The following is a 23273-nucleotide window of genomic DNA, read 5'->3' as shown; positions in this document are numbered from 1 at the left end:
AAGGTGTGGGAGGTCTTGTCAAAGACAAAGGAAGGACCAGGCATCAGGGCCCGGCCAAATTGTCAGAAAAGACATATTTGGAATATGCTCTATAGCAACAGGATTCCCCTGCACAGAGAATCCTGTTACATTAGAGGCAAAAGGGCTGAAAGCACAGAGCCTCTCTCTCCCTCTTTCATTTCACAGATGAGAATATGTAGGCCCGGAAAGATGAGATACTGGAGCCCACAGCTCTATAAAGGCCGAGTCCCTTCTAGAATTCAGGATAATGGTGGGATCCTATAGGCATCACACACAAAGGCCACAGTGTTAGCTAAGCAAGTTTCCCAAGGGAATGATGAACATGGCCAACACAGGGCTGGCCCAAAATAGAATACAATAATGGCATGATCAGACATTATTTCTGCCTCTGCCTCAGCTCATCTTCTACTTACCCCCATGGAAATGCAAGAGTTTATCATCTAAGTCATTCTGTTCTCTGGTTGCATACCACCTGGAGATGGGAGAATGGGGGTGTGGTATGGGTTTCTAGATTAGACCGAGAACAGAAACATTTGGAAGTATCCCAGAACTCACTATAAGGTAGTGAGAAATACAAAAATGAGATGTGGTGACCAGGGTGCTTCACTATTTTAGGTGTAGCCATGCCCCTGCCATATCTTTGTCTCTTCCTCTTGGGTTGACACTGGCCCATCTCGACACACAGCTTTAAGAAACACGTAGGAAACGCTGGTATGGTGTGAGCCAGAAGAACAACTAGAACCCCTTCATGTCCATTTTAGAAATTGCCCTCACAGCAGGAGTCTCAGGGCTAGCTCAGTTGAGCACCTCCCAGAGTAGTATCTTCACGTAGTTGCACCAAGACTTGGCCTTGGCATTTATCTGGCAATATGGGTTAACATATTTACACCATTCTGCACAGGATGCATCCTGTGTTGACTTCTCTCATGGAGCACCTCACCTTAGACAACTTCCCCAGCAAGCCCCCTGCAAAGTTAACATGTGCACGTATTGGGGTTGCCAGCTGGAATGGAAGAGGCTCTAAAGTATTTGTGCTAAATTTACATAAAGGTGGTTTGGCCATGAGCCCAGATATAAATATACAATGGACAAAGTTTCCAGAGTAGTGTCACAAAGTCCCGAGAGTTGTGAGGATGTCAGAACTCAGCCATCAGGACACAGACCCATATTGTTAGTACATGTTAGGTCTCTAACTCCAAAACAGATTATGGAGATGAGTGTGAGACAGAGAAAGCTTTCAATCAAGCACTATCTCTGCATATTCGTTGAAATTTAGCTAATGCTCTTCACATGTAGAAATCTACTTTTTTTTTTTTTAATTGAGATTTTTAGAGGAAAAATGTAAGATTGATTCCACTACCCAGGAAAATGATGGGCTTACCATGTAAATGAGAAGTGTTAGTGTGCATCTAGTAGTCTGATTGAGAGCTTTTCCTAAGAAGCTGACATGGCTCTTCCGTGCTAGGTGAACACACTGGAGAAGACTTGGTGGGATGTCAGTTAGCCAATTCAATTCAGAAATGTTAATTAAGCACTTACTATAGGCAAAACACTATGCTGGGCTCTGCAAGTGGTGGAAAACAATATCCTTCTTGTTCTTGAGCATCTTATGAACTAGTTGAGTCAAGAGTCACAGAAATATCAGATTATGACATTATGACAGTACCGAATATTTTAAAGAACACAAATGCTATAGAAACACACTTCTTGGGGTGGGGGTGTTGGAGGACAGGGAAAGAGAGACCACATTTAATTGGTCATTGGTTACCAGAAATCTCTTTATGAAGGAAGCATTTCAGATGGAACTAGGATGGTATGTAACATTTTGACAAGGACACAAGGTATGTGAAGGGTGTTTACCCTTCCCACATTTGTAAAGAAAACATCCTATGAATAGGCTTGGGGTGAGAAAGCAGGCCTGAGTCTAAGGAACCACAAAATATTTTGGCAAGAATACATAGAAGAGGGGCACCCAGGTGGCTCAGTGGTTGAATGTGTGCCTTTGGCTCAGGGCGTGATCCCGGGGTCCTAGGATTGAGTCCTGCATCGGGCTCTTCACAAGGAACCTGCTTCTCCCTCTGCCTGTGTCTCTGACTCTCTCTGTGAAGAGAGACATGAATAAAGAAATATATATTTTTTAAAGAATACATAGGAGAACCAGAGGAGATAGACTAGAGGGCCAGAAGGAAGTCACATTGTGGAAAACTGAGAAACAGAAGCAGGGTAGGGAATGGGAAGCTCAAGGTTTCTAAGCAAAGAGGAGGAACAGAGAAAAGTCCTTGATGAGGCTAATGCAATAGCACCGAGAATGGGTTAAAAAGTGTTAGGAGTTGAGTGCTAGCAGTAGAAATGGAAGAGAAAAGATAGACATGAAGGGTATTGTAGTACTTGTAACTTAGAGGTTTTTAAACTGCACCCGGGGGTGCAGGAAGTGGGAGACATTCCAGTGTGTCAGGTTTGGATACACAGGAAGGAAGGAAGCAATAAGAGAAAGAAAAGGCTGGGGTTGTGCAACACTGGATTTTTCATCTGTGGCAAGAGTCTACCACTCAGGCAGTCACCATTGTCCTGAAGGGATTTGGAAGTCTGAGTCCAGTGCTTAGGTCAAATGTAGGGCTGGACAGAAATGTGGGTATTATCTGAGCCGCTTGGCTAAGATCAATAAGGCAATTCAGGGAGAAGACATTCAGAGCATAGGCAAAACCTTGGCCAATGTCTGTCTTTTATTGTTAGAGGAAAGAGAGGAAGTCCAAAAAAAGAGGTAGGGAGGAATCCAAGATGGTGCAGAGAAGAAGAAAGCTCCAATGTGTAGTGAGTAGTCAATCATGTTTAAGGTTGTACAAAGGGTGAAGAAAATCAGGGTCAAGGTAAAGCCAATGGTCTGGGCATTAAACCAGTAATTGGAATGGAACATTTAAGGAAGCAGTTTCAGTCAACTAGAAGGGACAGGAATGATGCTGAAAAGAGTTAAGTGAGAAGGCAGAGCAATAGAGTGTAGACACTCCTTTCAGCACCTGTGGCAGTAACAGGGAAGACAGAGAGAGATGAAATATTTGTTGGAAGGGTAATAAGTTCCCGGGAGGACTTCTTTTACTTATGAATAGGAAAGTTCTACAAAATCTATTTGACCCTAGGAGGCCCACAATGATCCCACAAGAAGGAAAGCAAACCCCTTCTGCTGGATGAAGTGGCTTTTCATCACAGGCACTGAGACCCTCCCCACTAGCGGGAAATCTGTCAGAACCAGAAACGGGGGAAAGATGGCAAAGTTAAAGGACCTGGGGCCACCAGAAGGGGAGAGACACGGATGGAAGGGGATGGACCATCAAATTAAAAACATGTATCTTCCTAGTTGCTTTTCTCTATGAATTTACAACACAAAAACCACCTAACTTCCTCTCTCTCGCACATGAATGTAACGGCAGAGTTTTGGTTAACTGACTGAAAAGAACGGGTATCCTGTGATAGCCACCATGACCCTGGCTCCTGCCTTACATGAAGTATGGACTGGTTTACCATCTGCATGTGCTGAATATATTTATAAGCCCTCAGGCACTCTTAAGAAAATTATGATTTCTTAAAGCCATTAATGCTATTGTCAAATTTGTGACATTGAGATAGCATCTTCTGTGGGATTTTTCCAGAAACTCCACCCACCCAGAGTTTTAGAAAACTGCAATTATAACTCACTTATCAAGGCAACTTATTATATGAACATTCAGAAACTCTTGTTTGCCAAATACATGCTGAGCATGAGATATGATCTCTACTGTGGACATGTGCAGTGCTTTTGAAATATTTATAAGTGCCTCCTCCTGAGGATGCAGACGTTATTGTTTACAGTCTGAACTTATTTTAAGGAACAAAACTCACGGATGCACTTCCTGTTATAGTAATACCTGGGCTTTATTTAATGTATTTCTCTTGTATTCATAAGATACTTCCACCTTCATTATGTCATCCACACTGTGTCACTGAGATAGAGGAAGGAAAGCCCTTTTTTTTCTGCAGAAAGAGAAGGAAAAAAATGAATCGAGACTGTGTCTGGGCTGTGGGGGTCTGGCAGAGGCTGCTCTGGTGGACACGGTCAAAGCCACGGCCGCACAGCGCCATAGCCAAGCCATCCGCAGACTGGGAGCCGGCCCTGACTCCTGCCTTGGAGATGGGAGTGAAGGGCGGCCGTGTGATTATAATCCACACCCCTGATCCTCACCAGAGCACTTTTCACGGGGGGAGCTGCTAACATCGTTCCCCTGACAGTCAGAAATCCCCAACTTGCATTAATGAACTAACACACACACCAGGTATGAGGCTAGAACAGCTGAAGGAGGAGGATGTGTCTTGAAGGACTGAACCAGAATCACCTAACAATTACTCAGGGACAAAGAAATCAGCAGTGGCATAAAGGATAAGGAAAATGTAAAATGTTTTCCTTTAAAAAAAAAAAACAAAAAACAGGAAAGGGGATGCTTGGGTGGCTCAGTGGTGAAGTGTCTACCTTCAGCTCTGGTCTTGATCCCAGGGTCCTGGGATTGAGTCCCACATGGGCTCCCTGTTTTGCGGGAAGCCTGCTTCTCCCTCTGCCTCTGCCTCTCCCTTCCACGTGTACTCTCTTTCACTCTCTCTCAAATAAAATCTTAAAAAAAGGAAAATCCAATCAGTGCTAAAACCCCACTCTTCCCTCGGCCCAGGGTCAATAACTTTTGAAGAAAAATTGTACCCTACTCCTTGTAGAAGGGAAGAAGCTGCCAGGGCAATATTGGTGACATTCTGGCTCCAGCAGAGCCAGGGCTCACCTGCTAAGAAACACACACAGTGGAAGAACAGCAGGCTATGCGGGTGGGGGAGCCTGTCCCTCCCACTCTGTCGCTCCCCAGACTGTGTGCCTGTGAACCCCAGCTCCAAAGCTCCAGGTCCGACGCCTCTGACCAGGTGGGTGGGGATGGAGGAGGATGCAACCTAGACAGATTCCGAGAACGCGAAACCGCGGCCACCTCCTCTGTGTCCAGGAAGTGCTCACTGTCCAGTGTTTTTGAAAGACTGGCGCTCAGACCAACACATCACACCCTTGAGTAGTCATCACAATCGCCTCTTGTGCTTTCCCTTCACTGAAGTTTGCTATTCTCTCCTCCAGACCGCCTCCCATGAACGTGAACCAGAGACTCTACTCAAGGCAACACTGTTTTCTTCCCCTCTGTTTCAATTTCGATATACCTGTCAGCTGTGGAGTTCCATGAATTAGTGCCTGCTATGTGCCAAGCATTGTGGGGGCTGTAGAGAGCAAAGATATAAGTTAGACAAGGTGTCGCCCGTCACAGAGTTGACCACCGAATGGGGAGAGACTAACCCTTACCTGTACAGTTAGAAGGAAGAGGCTGGGCAGGTGGGGGGTAGGAGAGGGCTGCATGCACAGTACAGTCTCACTGTTGAGTTCATGAAGATTTGTCACTTCTACTGGCTGCCATTTTTTCCAACAGAGGATTGATCCAGAAATTATTTTCATATATTTTAATCTTTTCTTTTTGTGACCAACTGCGTTACAAATAAATGCTTACTTTCCCAAGTTATTCAAGAACAGACAGCAGGTCTGAACCAAGATAAAAGGTCAAAGAGCAATCTATTTGCCAGGTGTTGCTCCATCTAAACCAATACCACCCCAAAGAAGAGAAAGTCAAGCTCCAAGCTTGTGGGGCTTTGTGTCCTTTATTTTCTTCACATCGAACACATTTCTTTAGGTTTGGGAATGTAGTACTTTTAATTTTTAAAAAACTATCTCTTGAGGACTAAGGTTTTGACCACGTTTTATTTTTTTTCCTCACCGTTTCAGCGATTGCTTATATTTTACACAATATCTTCCCTGCTCATAACATCTGTTTGTTGGAGAGTCGGGCAAGAAGTTGTACTCGTGAATATATTGACTGGCCTTTGCCACCTCTGGCTGTTCTAAAGAAATTTAAGAACTTAAATAAGGAGACATTTAGCATCCTCTTTCAGCCTGGGACTGCTGCTCTCTCCATGACATGCCAGTCACTCACAGAAGCAACAAGCCATCACCTCCAACCTGGCCGGCTGATTATACAAGTATCTGACCAGATAAAAACAAAATACTCTGGAGCATCTGTTTCTTCTCAAAAAACACTCTGTTTCTCACAGGAATTCAGTGCCTGAGCAAACATTCTCCCTTTTTAACCCTTACAGAGTCGTCAGGGCAAATATTAGTATCAAAATTTTACAAATAGGGGAGATTCGGGGGAGCAAAACTTTGCAGACATTTGCCTGAGATTAAGTAAATGGACAATGCTTGGAAGACAAGGCAGCTTTCTGATTTCTGGATCTGTAAGGAAGCACTGCACACAGCTGGGATCTCATGCATCCCTTGAACCAATTGTGTAAATCGAACCTTTGTGATGCCTGGTTATCAGGCTTTAAGTAAATATTGTGTTTGTATGTGCTTTGTGCTTTCAAACTCCATCAACAGAAGGGACTGAAATTTAGTGACTGGAATTTAGATATTTTCCACCAGGATTTCATCCCCAAGTTCACGCAAGTTTTTGCTGAGTGGAAACTCACCAATTGGTTGGAAGTTTCTGTGCACGTTTTTTAGCAGTTCTTACCAAATCTGAACCGAGAGTTTAAAAATTAAGTCCTTCCTCAAAAGGAGTTGGTTTATATTTAAAGTTTTGTGAGGTATTTCATAGAAAAAAAACAGCTGTTTGGATCCCAGATGAGCTGGCAACACTTCATAAGAACTTCCTCCTTCAAAAGAGCATATCCCAAGCCCCGTAGTCACAGAGGTGGAAAGATATTTGGTATAGCAGCTGAGAGTTTAGGCTCAGTTAATCTAACTTTTCTAAACCTTGGTCCTGCCATCTGTAAAATGGGGATGACAGGGAAATTGAGTGAGCTCGTGTGCACAGAGTGCTTAGGGAGTGCCATGGTGGGCACAGAGTGAGGACCCAACAGGAAGAACCAGCCATGACCATTCCTTCCTAAACATTCTATTGGCTACTCAGATTAAAGGAGAACACAACATGGTGACTGAATAAGATATAAGATATGTACAATACAGACCTAGGCTTGATCAGGAGAAAAATCAAGTTACAAAGCAATTGAGTGGAAAGAAGCCAAAAGATTACTCTTCCTCTCCACCCTTCTGCAGAACTCGGTAGAGTTCCGAATGAGGTTCAATTGCTAAGCTAACTGCAAAGACTAAGTGATTTGAGCCATAAGCCAGCATAATGTGTTTGGCATGCTTCAGAGCCAATCTGAGAGTTCTCCTGACCTCATGCCATCCCAACTGACCTAGATACTAGATGCAGTTCCATCAACTACAGAAGAGCAGGAAAGATCTTTTTTTGAGGTGCTACGGTTTGCCAAGTCACTGACTCCGACAATCAGGATTGATTACAAACACCCAATTAGGAGGCATTTGGAACCTGATCTGAACACTAATCTTGTCCCTTGTTCTTCTTCGGGCTTAATGATCAGCCTTGATGAATACTACAACGGCAATTAGTTAAGTTTATTTTGTAGCCTCCTTTACAAGCACACACACACATGCACATATGTGTTTGTGTGTGTGTGCTTCTGCCGGAGTATGTCAGCATGCACGCAAGTATCAAGTTTTATGCTGGAAAAAAAAAGGAGCTGAGAATATGCATGCCGGCTGAAGGCATATGTCTCACTTGGATCAATTTTTAAGTGTCTGCTCCCCAAGTGAAATCTGCTTGGAAATGCCACGCACATGTTGATTCAATTTGATAAGATTTCAACTAACCTTCTCTTTTAGCTTCTCATAAAGGTTGCTTCTTTCAAATTACAGAAAAGCCTAACACATAACAACCTTGTAATACTGAAAATTCATTATGAGCAAATGTGATTGCTTACAGTAAAAATAATAAAGAACATTAATTTTATTAAACACATGGAGTTTTGTTCAAATTAAATCAGTGCTAATAGGGAAAAAAATGAAAGGAAGAAAGTAGATAATTATCTGCCTGAGTAGTAACCAAGGATGCTGCAGGTGGTAACAACAACATTGGCCAGCAGTTGTTCTAAGAAGGGTTTATTCTTATCCACTCAAAAGTTTTTTAATTGAATTGAGCCTGGTGGTGATGCTTCTCACACTGCTTGTGTTGGGAAGTTACTTGAGATGAAAACCAACAATGAAAAACTAAAAAATAAAGTAAGGGAAGATTTTTCTGTATTTGCCTTACATTGAAAGCAAGCTCTAGTTGAAAATTTTGTGCATATTTTAACATACCCATAGTATATGTAAAAAACACAAGATATTTCTACAGAAATCAAGGAAAAACATTAGAATACACTTCAGTATGACTGTTCTTCTGTTTTTTGTTTTTTGTTTTTAAGAAAGGGAACAGTATGCATTGTTCTATCTCTATTCCAAAGAGTTTTACCACATTCAAAGGATTGTGCCTACAGATTTCTAAGACTATAGTTTCATTTTGAAATTTATAAGAATGGAATCATACAAGTTAGAACAGTAGTCATCCTTGAAGCCAAAGGCTACCTGAACATAAGCGGGATTCCTTTTTTTTTTTTTAAGATTCTATTTATTTATGAGAGACAGAGAGAGAGAGGCAGAGACATAGGCAGAGGGGATTCTTCGTAGGAAGCTGGAAACGTTTACTCTGGATTGGTTGGTTATGTGGTTGTGCTCACCTTGCAAAATTTTATCCAACTTTACACTGTGTGTTTTTTTCTACATGCATATTGTGCTTTAATTAACAGTACACATACTTCTATATTTAATACAGAAAATGGAGAAATATTTTGGCTTCAAATCCTCATTGTTTTCCATAAAACAAAGACTTTGTTTTGGTCTAAGAGATACTCGAACATATAAGACTGGGACTAGAGAAAGGCACTTGCCTCAGATACAAAAAGCCAAATATTCACCAATCAAGGTAAATAATATTTTAACGCAGCATTTAAAACAAATCAGAATGGATGAAAAAAACCCATGCTGAGCAAAGTAAAAAGAGAAAGGTTCGAAACGAAAAATAGTACTCAGGGAAACCAAAAACGGAAATTACATTCCCCAAGTTGCTAATAAATGACCAAGTGACCACTGCATCATTAAATCTGTGGAAATGATCAGATCTGGGAAACTAATGGAAGATTAGTTTTCGTTCAGTGAGTTTATACTCTATGAAAATAAATGAAATGACCAGTGTTTCAAATTTGTAATAACTTCGGTAATTTTAAAGGTAGCATTTAAGAAACGATGTGCGATTTATTCCAACAAAATTCTAAAACTTTGTGATTTATTCCAACAAAACTCCAAAACTTGAATATCATCTCTTTTTGGTTAAAATTTCCTTGCAATTAAACTTCATATGAAGTTACAAAAGTGAAATCTCCCTTTGATTGCATTCGATGAGGAAAAAAATACCTATTTTTGGTTACACTAAGAAGGGATTACACATCTAAGTCATAGAAAAGCATCTGAGCCACATTAGCCTGAGTCTTGGTGAAATCCTACAAAACAGCATTGACAATTCAGGCACTGAATTGTCAGGAACGGGTAAGCAAGAAGACCACTACTGAGCTTTCTCCCTCCAGTACTACCACCTTTTTAGACTCTTTCTGGAGCTCCACCATTCATTTTCTTAATGTTTTTAACCCAATGTCTGTGAGATTTTTATTGCTCCCCAGATGAGGACATCTGATCTGAATGTAATCACACACCTCTTTGCTCAGCAGTATTTGTCACAACCCATTATAAATTATCATGCTGATAGTTTGCATTGCTGGGAAATGGGAAAAGTTCCATAAATTCTAACTACTGTATCAATGACATTCTTGTTTATTATGCAGATATAAAGTTTTATGAGATTCAAGATGTCTGCTTTACCACCAAAGAAACTATCGTTGAGTAAGATCTAACCAGTTCAATGTAAATGCAGAAAACCATTTACAGTGCACAATGAACATTGCTTTCTGAAAAACACTCAAAAGGTTGCTTTTTTTCTTTCTTTTCTGCTTGTAACTGTGCTTTGACACTTCACAAGCCTGGAGGATTTTGCTGGTGCATTCTCTCCACATCTTTTTCCTCCTTCAGAACATTCTCCAGCCACCTTTTATCAACATAACAATAAAACCAGACGATATTTCTACACATCCTCACACAATGTTAGCCCACAGATAGATCTTCTACTGCTTGATTGATTGATTGATATCATGCTTTGTTCAATAAAAGAATTCAGGGAGTTATAATACTATGTTTTTGGTGTCTATTTGTCAAGAAACCGGACTCATAATAGGCCCTGAAACATAGATTGCTGTATTTTTTAAATTATCAGGCACAACCTGAAAATTCATTTTCCCTAAGGAAATAATGCCCCTTGATATTCACTCTAAAAACTTTTTGTAATGTTAGGTTCATAGCTTATACTGAGTCCTTGGTGCTCTTCACATGAAAGGTTGTAACTGTGCACATTTTATTGTATTGTTAAAACTATGAAATAGTTTTTAATTATAAATAAACAATATGAATTTAAATAAAAATATTTTTCCTACCAGAATTCGTCTATTTAATTACTTATCCATTCCTACACCGTACAAAAACATTTGTTTACTGGGGTTTTAAGGATGTTTCTTTCTTTTTTTTTTTAAGATTTTATTTATTTATTCATGAGAGACACACACACAGAGAGGCAGAGACATGGCAGAGGGAGAAGCAGGCTTCATGTAGGAAGCCCGATGTGGAACGCAATCTTGGGACTCCAGGATCACGTCCTGGGCTAAAGGCAGACACTCAACCGCTGAGCCACCCAGGTGTCCCTTAAGGATGTTTCTCAAGCAAATGTACTAAGGAATCGATTTCTTAAGCTTTGACATGGTGGAAGTTGACTGTACAAATACTAGACAGTTTCAAGAGAAATTGCTAGGTATATTTTATGTGAATCATCCCATTATTGGATCTATATTTTTAGTTTGGCATAAATTTATTTCATATTTCTGAATGTTCTAACCACCACCAAGTTGTTAGAGATATCATAATAATGATGATAACTTCTTTTGAGGGAAGCTTTCAACTTTTCAAAGGGCTTTCATATCTACTACTCTATTTTATTTTACTAATAACCTAATGACAAGGGTAAAGCAAGCACTTTTTATTGCTATTAGACGTATAATGTAGCTGAAACCAGGAGAGATATTAAATATCTCAAATAAGACAATCAGCTTGATCTCAACAGGAATGATAACTAAAAGCTTGTGAGCTAGTTGAATGTGGTACACTGTATCTAATTTTGCATTAGCTCAAATTCCTTTTTTGAAAGTAGCCCAATATAATTTTTTTAAAAAGGCACCCCCCCAAAAAAAACAAACCCACTAAAATAAAAGAAAAATCTAAAAACATAAAACAAAACTATGCTTTTGCACATTCAGTGTAAAATTCTGAAGTCTATGAATTTGTTCTTCCAAGGGTTATCAGTATTTTCTATTTTTTGTAGGAAATTTTAATTTTAAATTAAAGCTGTGGATTCTTCTTGCAGCCTTCACAAAAGATTGTAGGAATTATGCCACATTTGTAGAATGTCAACTGCAACCTTCAACAGTGACCAGGCCAAGGCTGGAAAGACTGGGAAAGCAATGTCTCCGGTTGCTCTTCCTCTATCATTTTTGGAGTTTTCACTGATAAAAAACAATCAGGTGGCAACACTTCCAAACAGGGCAGGAAGATATTTTCTATGCCCTAATCTCCATTGACTTCATCAGGTTAAATCTATCAGCCTTTTAAGGCTGGCCAGGAGATGGCACCTTTACAGAGAACAAAGTGTCAGTTACTACAGTTAAGAAACCACTTCACTCTGTCACCTTAAAAAAGTCTCACCAGCAGAATGACAGAAACAATCCTCTGAACCATGTCAGTTTCTTGAAAACCATGCTGATATCACTAAAATGGTCTCTTCCTATAAATAAGAATTACCCTTTGTCTTGTCATTTCTAAAAAGGAAAACTGCAAGGTACCTGGGTGGCTCAGCCAGTTAAGCACTGGACTGGAGATTTCTGTCTGGGTCATGATCACAGGATCCTGGGATTGGGCCCCACCTCACACTCCACCTGGAGTCAGCTTGGGATGCTCTCTCTCCACCTCTGTCCCCACCCTGCCCTGCCCCCTCACCCATGAACGCTTGCTTGCTCTCTCTCTCAAATAAATGAAGTTTAAAAAAAAAAAAAAGACCTCAAAATGTTAAAAAAAAAAAAAAGAAAACTGAGAAATGTCCAATGCCACTATACTCTACCTCATATCACGATACACAAATAGTTATTGAAGACTTCCCGTGTGCCAGACACCGTTCTAAGCACTTAACACACATTAATTCCCTGGACTGGCTTCCCATTCATACACTTCTACTCTGGTTATGTGCTGGAGCTGGCTTGCACCAGCTCACAAGAACCCATCACACATGTTTCTTGAGGAGTACACAAGTACACAAATCTGTGTACAGTGACATCACATGGATATTTTGAAACTGGTCATGGTGGGAACATTTACACTACAGAAATGGGTAAAGATTAGGAATGAGGACTTGACCCATCTCCTTCTAAGATCCAGTCATTCAACATTGACCAGCACACCACTGCCAGTGACTACTGATTATTGTGATTTTTTTAAAGCTATTATATTATACACAGACATGGTCATGACACTCAGATCAGGATTTAGCATACATGAGTTTACTGAAATGTAATGGCACCTTATTTTGGTGAATAATATTATTACTTGAGTATGTTTAATGTTGGGTTTCTTAAAAACATCTCAGAGCAGTTTAAGTATTGTCAAAAAGCAAAATAAAATAAAATAAAATAAACAAATCTCTAGGTTGTCTAGGTGATTGACATTGTAAAGCCACCATAACAGAATATCGGCAAAAACAACAACAAAAGTCCCTGTTTCCTAGCAGTCACTGGAACACTATTCATGGTAACTTTCATACAAGATTAAGAAGTCAATAAAATGCCCTGAAGCACTGAACAAGGATTAAATTGGAATCGGCATAATTTTATTACACTGTAGTGTATGCTGATCATTTGGAAATTGATCAATGAATGTATGCTAATTCTCTAGGCACCAGAATGTTGAATTAATCAGATGACCTCATTTCCTTCCCATGAAACTAGTTTTATCTCACCAACTTAACATTTTGTTAAGGACCTCCTACAGGTGGGAATATTTTCATATTATTCTGTTCTTCCCTATAAAGGCTATGTGTTTGCAAATAGGACCTTTTTAATCATGAATATGCCTGCACAATAATGTCTATGTCCAATCGAAATTGTAGCCTATAATTATATTAAACTGACCCATTTTAAAATTTGGGAAAACATATCAGTCCCTGAGAAACACTTGTGAATTGAGATTTAAGTAGATTGTTTTCCTTTGCTAAAACTATTTCTATGTCCAAACTTCATTAAAGATAGATATTCAGGTTCAAGTGTCTGGAGAATATATCATGTGCAGGCTGGCAGAATGGGGTAATGTGGACAAGACAGAGACAGGCGGTGCTGGGTGTCCAGAGAGAAGAGCAAACCTGGACCTGAGTGGACTGCAAACCTGCAAAGTTGAAACACATTTTCCACACCGTGCAAAGCAAAACCTACACAACTAGTTATTTTATATAAAGTGAGGAAATATAATTTAGACTGTCTCTATAGTTAGAATGTTTTCATAATAATGAAATCTGGCATAAATTGATGCTTAGTTACTTAACAATAGAAGGAGTTAGCAAGACTAAAGCAGATGGATGAAATGCCAATTTATATTTGAGTCCCATTGTATACACTGTGAATCAACAATTATTTTTTGCATTTTCCGTAAGAAACTTGCAATCATTAATCTATTGCAAAGCCCCTCATCCAACTTATGCTATATGCCTCATTTTTATTCAATGGCAATTTGCATTTGTCACTTCAAACTCAGTAAGATACAGTACTTAAATCACAAAATGCGTCACAGATTTGTTAAAAAATATCCAACCTCACCATCTGTTGATACTATACATGCTGGTAACCCATAATATTTAATAAAAACTCAAGTGAAAGTGTGGGCTTCTAGTTCTTCCCCTTTTCAGGGAAAAAAAGAAAAATGAAGCACATGTACACATTTCTTAACAAAAGGATTCTGAAACCAAAAGTGGTAACAGGAAGAAGAATATGAGAGATTATATATTTAAGCATAATATTCCTAGTTTGGGGAACTCAGAAATCACTTAACATAATTTAATTTCCATACCATTGACATACGATCTGGCCTAGATTGGAATCCCTTCTGGATCTATTTATATCTCATACTGTACACTCAAGACTTCCCCCCTTAGACATCCATGACCACTAGATGGTGGTGTGGTGCCCTGTTCAAATACTTTCTCACTTACTTGCAGTCTCTGTCCTCCAAATCAAAGTGAGGGTTGAAGTTGATCATAATTCTCTGGTATGGGTCGGGTGCCTGAATCAGCCATTCACATTTTTCACTTGGATGATAAGAATGAGGATAACCAGGAGACGTGAGGTACCCAGGGCTTTCAATTTTTATCGTATCGCCACACTTATCTGTAATAAAAATAACATTTCAGGAAAGCTTTCCCTGACAACCACTTCAGTTTCTAGCTTTATATATAAATTACTGGTTATTATTCCAGAACTTTTTAGGAGGAACCCCAAGAGGTCCCCACAGGTCCTCCAGGGGGCGTTGATGGCAACCCGCCCCCCCCCCCCCCCCCACACACACACACTCCAAGAAACACTCTTTGATCCTAGGAAGGGTTAGCCCAGAAGAAAAGTAGACTGAGATCTGAGAGGACTCCACCCTTATCCCTCACAAAGTTCCTTCCCAAGAAAAAGGTCTTCTAGCGTTAAAAACATTAAATCCTCTCAATGGATGTTAACATGGTCCCCAGGGAGCTTCTGCTAGACATAATGATCCCCCAAGAAGTGTAATCGCATTAAGTAGCAAGTTCTGAGTGGAAGGTGACTAAAAGGAGCTATTCGACCCTTTGTGTGGCTTTTTGATGATAAGCCTGGTCTATGTCATTGATCAGTAGGGATTGTTATCCAAGACTTGGATTGGCTTAGAGCCAAACCTTTTGTGTTGTTGTTTTATCTGCCCATAAATCTAAGTGATTTTGAGTTATCTCTGCTCTGGAGATCTTGATCAACAGAGAACCAAGTGTATTTGGTGAAGCAGAAATAATTCTGCTCTACTGCTCCAAGTAAAGTTGTTCAGTCTCAGAGACCAGATCAAAGCAACCGGGCAGAAAAAAAAAAAAAAAAAAAAAAAAGCCATACAGTATTAATTCTGATTACCTAGATGTTGGGAAAAACAAAACAAAACAAACCCAAACCCCACCACACTGAGGTCTGGGTATCACATACGGTAAGCCACCATCTCACATTCTGGGAAAGGTGAGCTAGCTAGTTTTGAGCGTTCATTTAAAAAAACTCAAAAGGTGAAGTGGTTCATTGAGAGTCAAATAAACCAGTCACTGGGCTGCTTTATTGTTCAGTGTAGATTCTCATTGTCACTTTTTATTATGGATTTCATGCTGGAGAGTCTCAGCCTGAAATGCTGCCACATTTATTGATGCTTAATTTTAAGCAATAAAAATTTGGTGCATGAACTATGTAAGAGGAATAGGTATGAAAGCAGTGAAATATATAAGCCTATCAATCACAAATTTTCAGTAATGGTATATATAGATTTTAATATTGCATCTAATAGATTCCCTGTGGAAAGAGAATGGCATTCTTTGCTCTCAGCATGAATTTATAAATCTACAGAATTTTATTACAGGAAAACCAGGTCAAATGGAAATGAAAGATGAAGTGCACATCAAAAATGCATAAAGCTACATGCATTACAGAAATCATTTCCCATAAATTAAAAAGAAGACAATATAAATCATATTGTTTTTCTCAATTGCTGGATGTTTCTGACCATGTTTCCTAGACTGGGGGTACCCTTATGCTTGGTTTCCTTTGCCTGGGCTTTTAAAAGCTTAAGGTTTTGCCAAGAAGAAATGTTGCAACTGGAGTTTGGAATCTCAACTAACGATCATACTGGACTCTGTTACGTGATTCCACTGAGGCTCTTCCATTATTTTAAATGTGCAGAAAACTTGGAAAGTGACCCCATCTCATTAAGTCTCCTCCAGCTCTATACAAACATCATGGCAGTGTCTGGCATCCGTTAGAGGAGTGAAATAAAACAGCACTGCTTCCAGTCACTCCACAGAGTCACTTCAGAAGACATTTAGGTGGACTTGGTACCACACCAGAGCTCTTTAATCTGTGACTTCTGAGAAAGTGACAGTGTAATAAGATAATGTGGACTGCTAGACTCCCTGGCTCTGTTAAATCTCTCTAACAGTTGATTAAGAAAGAGCAATTTCTAATGACTCTGGACCATTAGACCTAAATAAGGTTAATGAATTAATTTAGCAGACACTGGTACTGCAAGGAGGTGGACATGGCTTTAAGAGGTCTGCTGTGTTACAGAGGCATTTACTGGCTCTGGTCACTGCAAGCAGAGCAACATGGTTTTAACCAGTCAAGCTCACAGACTGAGGCTCAGGTTCTCAGCATTTTCCAGATTTCTGCTAAGAAAATTTAAAAATGTATTTCATATATATTCACGCACGTTTGTATACATTCATATACACACACATATGTATGTGAAGTTCACTACCTACAGTCTGGAAGCTATTTGCATTAGGTTTCAAATCTATCTTGTGTACATCTCTACTACGGATTTAATCTCTGGAGTTGTAGAGGGCAGAGGCTGGGTTACTATAACTTCTAAAGCCTAACCACTTGACCTCTTTCAATTGGAGGAGAATGTTATTTCATCCCTTGCCAGATCGTACCGAGATGCCACCAACTCAGGTTCATTAATAAATTGAAGTCCACATTCACAGTTGTGTGTGTGTGTGTGTGTGTGTGTGCGTGTGTGTGAATGTGTATGTGCACGCGCGCGCTGCCTCCTAAGCGTATCTGTTGGAACACTGCTTGGTAGCTGTTAGGGGAAATCTATTGCTTCAGTCACCAAACCTCCAAAAAGCATATTATAGAGATTAACTTCCATCATAAAGGCATGATTTAAATTCCTCTTGGTATGAACCCCTCCACTTGTGGTCTCTTATTAAAACAATATACCACAGTAAGTAGTGGGTGTTCTTTTCTCCTAATTACTTTGATTGAAATCTAAGCCAGACAAAAGTAAATATTTGATAATTAGTTAATAATTGCTGAAGACTTACTGTTAAGATAATTTCCTACCCTTGCCTTCACCCACTTTAAAGTGTAAGTTAAACATGCCTACAAGCAGATCACGCTTTAAAATACATTATTTAGGTTAAGGGATACTGTTTATAACCTGGTAGCCTCGAGTGGTTTTAAAAGCTAAGTGGAAGCTGCTAGGTTAGGGATTTTCAGAAATCCCGGTGTCTTACACTGTATATATCAGATTCCTTTATTGACAGTGTGTAACTTTCATTCATACTTCAGGCAGATTAGGGGCGATTTGCAAAGGCGAGGGAGGGAGTTCCCACAATCAAAAACCCGCCGTCGGCCGCAGCACCCAGCAGAGGAAGCGGTGTCGAAGAGCTGCAAAAGAACCAGGAAGTTCTCCCGGTAAAGCGTTCATTAACTTTCCGCAGCCATCAAATTTTTGAGAGGGAGTCTCATCTAATTGCCTTTGGGAGGAAACATTATTGAGATAATTGGTGGTGCTGATCTGGGAAGGCAGGCAGCTCTGCCTTGGAACCGAGGCAGGGGAAGCCCCGTCACCAGGCCACCAAGTCCAGGAGCGAGGCGGCGGCCTCGGCGTCCGCCTGCCCCGCCGACGGGTCTGGTCTCTCTGTTCCTCTCCCCGGACGACGGTTTCCCGGGCCCGGACGGCGGCGGCCGGCGGGCAGCGCGGGGGCCGGAGCCCGCAGCCCCGCCGGGAGCCCGGGAGCCCGGGCGCGGCGCCCGCACGCGCGCCTCCGCCCGTCACTTACCGTTGCGGAAAGCGCCGGCCAGGGCGACGGCCACGGCCACGGCCAGCGCGGCGCTCAGCAGCGGCGGCCCCCGCTCCATGCTCCCTCCGCCGGGCCCGGGCACGCACCCGGGCAGAGGACGCGCGGGCAAGTAGCGCAGGGGCCGATGCACACGCTCCGCCGGCCGCAGCTCCGCCTCGAGCCGCGAAATCCTCGGTCCGGCTCGGAGAGAAGGGAGCAGCGAGGCAGTGCCTGGATCCGAGAGAAACGCTTCTCTTTTTGTGTCTCAAGTCGCCTGCATCCTGTCATTTAGCTCCGGTTTCCTCTCTCTTTTCCCACACTTGTTCCTCTTCCAGGAGCCACTGCCCGGGCCATGTCTCAAAAAAAAAGGGGGGGGGCCCGACGGGGGAGGAGAAGGGAGGTGGGGAAACACACCAAAGCCAATTTCCAGAAAGGAAAAAAAAAAAAAAAAAAGCTGGTTTCTGGACCGGTTGGAGCCGAGGAGCTGGCGCCCAGGGGAGGTCCGGGGTGTCTGCGCGAAGGAGAGGAGCGAGCAACGGAAAGATGAGCGGGAGACAGGACTTTCAGCAACTGCACCCCCGCCTGCGCCTCCGCCCCCCCCCCGCCTCCCCCGCCCCTCCTGGAGCCCTTCCCTCGCTTCCGCCCTCCCCTCTGCCTCACGGGCTCGCCAATAACTGCCTGACAGGAGACTGGGAGGAACAAGTTTCCCTCCGTGTGCTTTTCCCGTCCTTCTGTCCGTCTCTCCCGGAGGCCCTGAAGGATCCCCGCGGGGAGGGGGCGTTGGGAGCCTGCGCCCGGGGCGCGCGCGTGTGCGCGTGTGTGTGTGTGTGCGCGTGTGTGTGCGCGGGGCGGGGGGGGGCGTCGAGGTCCGCGCCAGCCGCCGGGTCGGGCGAGCCTCCCGCCGCCCGCCTGCTCGCTCCGGGCCCCGCGGGGAGAGCCGCAGCTCGCCGGGGGTGTCTCTCCGGGATCCCGCCCCGGAGGCGGCCGCTGCTTCTCGCGACTCCCAGCCCTGCCGGCCGCGGCGAGGAGCGGGGTCGGCCCGGGCCAGAGAGCGGCAGGCGCCCCCGACGCTCGGGGCAGGGCCGGGGAGACCCGGGGGAGCCGGGCTGGAGCGGGAGGCGCCGCGCGGGGCCGGCCAAGGGCCGACGCTGTCGCTGTCGCTGTCGCTGTCGCTGCCGCGTCGAGCCCACCGGGCCACTCGCTCCGGCGCCGGCGCCGCTGGGCTGCGGCCGCGCTCGGCCCCCCGGCTCCTCTGCTGGGCGCGCGGCCGGCCGCCAGTCGTGCTCGGGTGCCCGGCGCCCTGCGGGGGCCCCATTGTTAACCCAGATGAGGCGCCCGCCCCTCTGGGACGGAGGAGCGCCCGAGGGCCGTGGGGTGCGCCCTCCCGCTGGGGGGCGGCCGTCGCCCCGCCCCGCCCAGCCTCGTTCTCCACCGAGCCCAGGTGCTGGGGGAGGGGGGCTTGCGATCAGGGGTCCGGGCGCCCCTCTGCGGTGCTCCTCGGGGCGGGGGCACAGTGCGAGGCAGAGGCCCTCGGCAGGGCTCACTCGGCGCGCGCCCCGGGCCAGGCGGCCGTCACGCCGGGCACCCGGCGCCTACCCCCACCCCCCGCCCGCGCGGCCGCACCGTGGGCCGCGGGACCCCAGCCCCCCCGCCCAGGGCTTTCCGGGAACCGCTGCGGGAGGCCTCCGTGGATAGGGATAGCAGACACGCATCCGAGGACAAACCGGTTTCGGCCACAGGTCTGGCCCTTGAGGCGGCACGTCCCGTAGCGGCCCCCCTCGAGGAGTTTGTGGGGAAGGTGAAAAGGTCACTGCACCTGGGAACCGGCGTGTGTGCACACAGCCTGAAACACAGCCTTCTTCCCACCTGGCGCAAAGAGCTGGCAAGACACTTAGGACTGTCGGCGAGGAGGCTCTGGCCCAGGGTTTTGGCGGCAGAACCAGGGGCTGGACGCGGGGCGGCCGGAGGCGCGTGGGCCGGGCTGGGCGGGAGGACGCGCCGCCGGGGAGGTGCGGAGGTGGCCCCGCGCTCGCCGCGCGCTCTCCCGGGTCCAGCTTTTCGGCGCCCGCCGGCCCGCGGGGAGCCCCCGCCTCGGAGCTGGAGGCCCGGGCCCCGCGCCCAGAGCGGGCCTGCCCCAGGCGCCTCCTCTCCCTCCCCGGGCTCCCCAGGCTCCCCAGGCTCGGCCCTCGGACCCCGAGGAGGCGCTGGGTGGCGGCGGCGGGGGCCGCCCTTGGAGGCCGGGGATCAAATGCCGGGCTGCAGCGGAAGGCAGCGCGGCGGGGCCGCGGGCAGCCCCACGTCCGCCCACGTCCGGGTCTCGGCGGCCGGCGGGGGCGGGAGGGAGACCCGGGCGCCAGCCGCGCCCAGCGCAGACCCCGAGGAGCCGGCGAGGCGGAGGGAAGCCCCGGCTCTGGGCGACGACGCGCGCACGTCGCCTCCTCCCGGTGTCCTCTCTGCCCCCGGAGCACCCCGCCAGCCCCAGGCCGCGGCTGCTGCGCGGGGTGAGCGGCATCAGACTGGGGGCGACCCCGAGCGACCTCAGTCGGAGGCTCGGAGCGAGAGAGGCGCGTCCCAGAACCTGGAGGGTTGGCAGAGAAGGGGTCGGGGTGTGGGCAACGGTCAGGGCGCCCTCAGTCACGGATACCCGCCTTCTTCCTAGGCAACTGGGAGGCTGCCCTGGCCCCGGGGTCGGGGACCCGACTGCGCCTCGGCGGGGTGAGCGAGGGGGCACACGCGGGACACTTGAGCTGTATTGTTTTTCTAAAACTGCCGCCAACCCCTCTTCCCGTTTCCCTGCTGAGTGTGCATTTCCCAGCCTGGACCCACCACGCTAGCAAATAAAGCCACCGGATCGTGCACGCGGAGAGGGACTGCCCCCGCTCTGCAAGCTCGCTCGCGCCGGCCCCCTTCCGCCCTTCCCGGGGAAGGGCTCCCCCAGTGTGTCTGCGCGCTGGGACCCCTTGTCTGCTTTCCTGCTCACCGACTGAGCACTCTTGCCAGACCAGTAAGACATGCCCTATGTACTGGGGCGGGGGGGGGGGGGGGGGGGGGCGGGTAGGCCGGGGGATCAAATTTAAGCCCTGCCTCTGATTTTTCTGATCTTACCTGATCTGAGGCATTTCTAGACTTCTTAGTTTCTACACAGGACCGAGTAATGGCCCTACCACACTGATTGATAATTGCCAGCTAGTGGGCTGGTGCACAGCAAATTGTCCTTGCTAACAACCTCTTTCCTCTGCCGTTTGATTCCGCTAAGTGCTGAAAAGGGTCAGTTTTAGATTTCCGCAATTTTCCAGCAAGGGAGACAGATCGACCTTTATATGAGAATAAGTGATAGACGGAGGAAGAATTTGGCAGTGTTCCTAGGTTGATTTTATTTTGATCTCACGAACACATCACTCTTTCTGACATCACAAATCCCCAGGCCAGATAGGACCCAGTTCCACTGAAGGGAAGATTCACCCAGCACACTTCCAGAATGCCAGGCCCTGGCCCTGGGTGGGCAATACCCAGACCCATAGACTCCCGTAGACACAGGAGCTGCTGCGGTAATAAGGCCCTCAGACCTCCTGAGCAGGATTGCAATTGCTGCCCACCATTAAGAATAGACTGGGTGGTAAATGCTTGGTTCTTTTCATCAAGCTCTCATCAAGCTCTCTCATAGATAAAATTTGTCAGAAATAAGATGAGATCCATTGCTCCCAGAGGGCCATTTGAGCCACTAACTTCCTCAGAGTATTTCAGGTTGATGCAATATGGAGATTGAGGTTGGTATTTCAAAACTATATCAAGTCTAGTCAAGTTTTTTAAAGCATCAAACCCACATATTTCAGAAAAGCAATAAAACAACATATTTTTAGTAGGAGCTAACCTACATTTGAAATGGAAGAATGGAAGAAATGAAACTGGAAAAAAGAGTAAAAATTGAAATTTAAATCAATTTAGTATTATTTTTTAAAGTTTATTTATATTTAGCAATCTCTACACCCAGTGTGGGGCTTGAACTCACAACCCCTCAGGTCAAGAGTCACATGGTCTTCAGACTGAGCCAGCCAGAACTCCTACTACTATTTTTAAAAAAATATATATATATAATATCATTCTATTAAGAATGATACTTAATATATATAATATCATTCTATTAAGAATGATACTTCTGCCCAGTCTGTTAAGCTGCAGACTCTTGATTTGGGCTAAGGTCCTAATCTCAGGGTGGGGCTCCCTGTTCAACAAGAGTTACCTTGAGGCTCTCTCTCCCTCTCCCTCGGCCCCTCCCCTCTCCATGCTCTCTCCTCTCTCTAAAATAAACAAATAAATATCAAAAAAAATCTTCAAATAGTAGAGAAAATACTACCATCTAACCTTTTAAAACAAAGTCATAATGCAAAGTTTTTGTAATAAAGCACATATAATAACAAGATGCAGGAAGACAATGTTAAAATTTGAATAGGGTTAGTGGATTCAAAACATTTTTTGATGTTAGAGGATAGGGCTAGAATTTGAAAACTGTATTATTATTTGTCTGAAAGAATAATCTTAGATTATTCTGCTTTCATTTAATTACTTTTTAATTAGGAAAATTAAGATAATAATAACCAATAAAAACACTTATCAGACCACCACTAAAAACATTAGTGAGAACATATTCAAAATCTCCAAAGAACTGTTTTGAAGTAGGAGAATCTATAAAATATAATTGGAGTAATCAAATATGGAAGTAGCCCTCTCTTAGCATTTGCTCATGGTTTTATAAAGACAAGTAAAATTTTAAGGAATTTTGAAAAAAATAGTAAAAATTAGTTTTGAAATTTAAACTAAAACAACAAAGCAACACAAACCCACAGCTAAGAATTATCAAATTATCCTAACAATTTAATTTTATTTTGTTTCTTATCAGATGACTCCAGCTGCTACATGGAGAATGGGTTATGAGTAGAACAAGGGAAGAAGTGAAGAGACCAGTTAGGAAATAACTATGGTAGAATCTAATTATGAACATGAACAAGGATCATAGCAGTGGAGGTTGGAAAAGGATGTATTTCTGTGTATTTAGAAGGTATCATCAAGGTCAGACAGTGGGATGGGGATGCCAGTGAAGGAGAGAATGTGGTCAAAGACAACATCTAAGGTTGTGGCTTTCATAACCCCGTGGGTGGTGGTGATAACCTTTAAATAGGCAAGGGACACTAGAAGACTAGTGTAGAAGCATGATCATGAGTTTGATTT

General features: G+C 44.5%; 1 protein-coding gene across 4 annotated transcripts in view; it reads right to left on the bottom strand.

The window, feature by feature from the left end:
* Nucleotides 1–18641, bottom strand: part of NRP1 (neuropilin 1) — a 137993-nt gene extending 119352 nt beyond the window's left edge. For all 4 annotated transcript variants that reach the window (XM_025478502.3, XM_025478503.3, XM_025478504.3 and 1 more), the window contains exons 1-2: nucleotides 18048–18641; nucleotides 14427–14601 (exon numbers count right to left, since the gene is read on the bottom strand). In XM_025478502.3, the coding sequence (XP_025334287.1) occupies nucleotides 14427–14601; nucleotides 18048–18126 (254 nt within the window). In that variant the 5' untranslated portion in view covers nucleotides 18127–18641. The remainder of the gene's footprint in view (nucleotides 1–14426; nucleotides 14602–18047) is intronic.
* Nucleotides 18642–23273: the final 4632 nt, after the last annotated feature.

The sequence above is a fragment of the Canis lupus genome, chromosome 2 (genome assembly GCF_003254725.2).
Source record: "Canis lupus dingo isolate Sandy chromosome 2, ASM325472v2, whole genome shotgun sequence".
In the NCBI taxonomy this organism is placed as follows: Eukaryota; Metazoa; Chordata; class Mammalia; order Carnivora; family Canidae; genus Canis; species Canis lupus.
The sequence above is the reverse complement of the archived record's forward strand: the minus strand, read 5'-3'. Positions and strand labels throughout refer to the sequence as shown.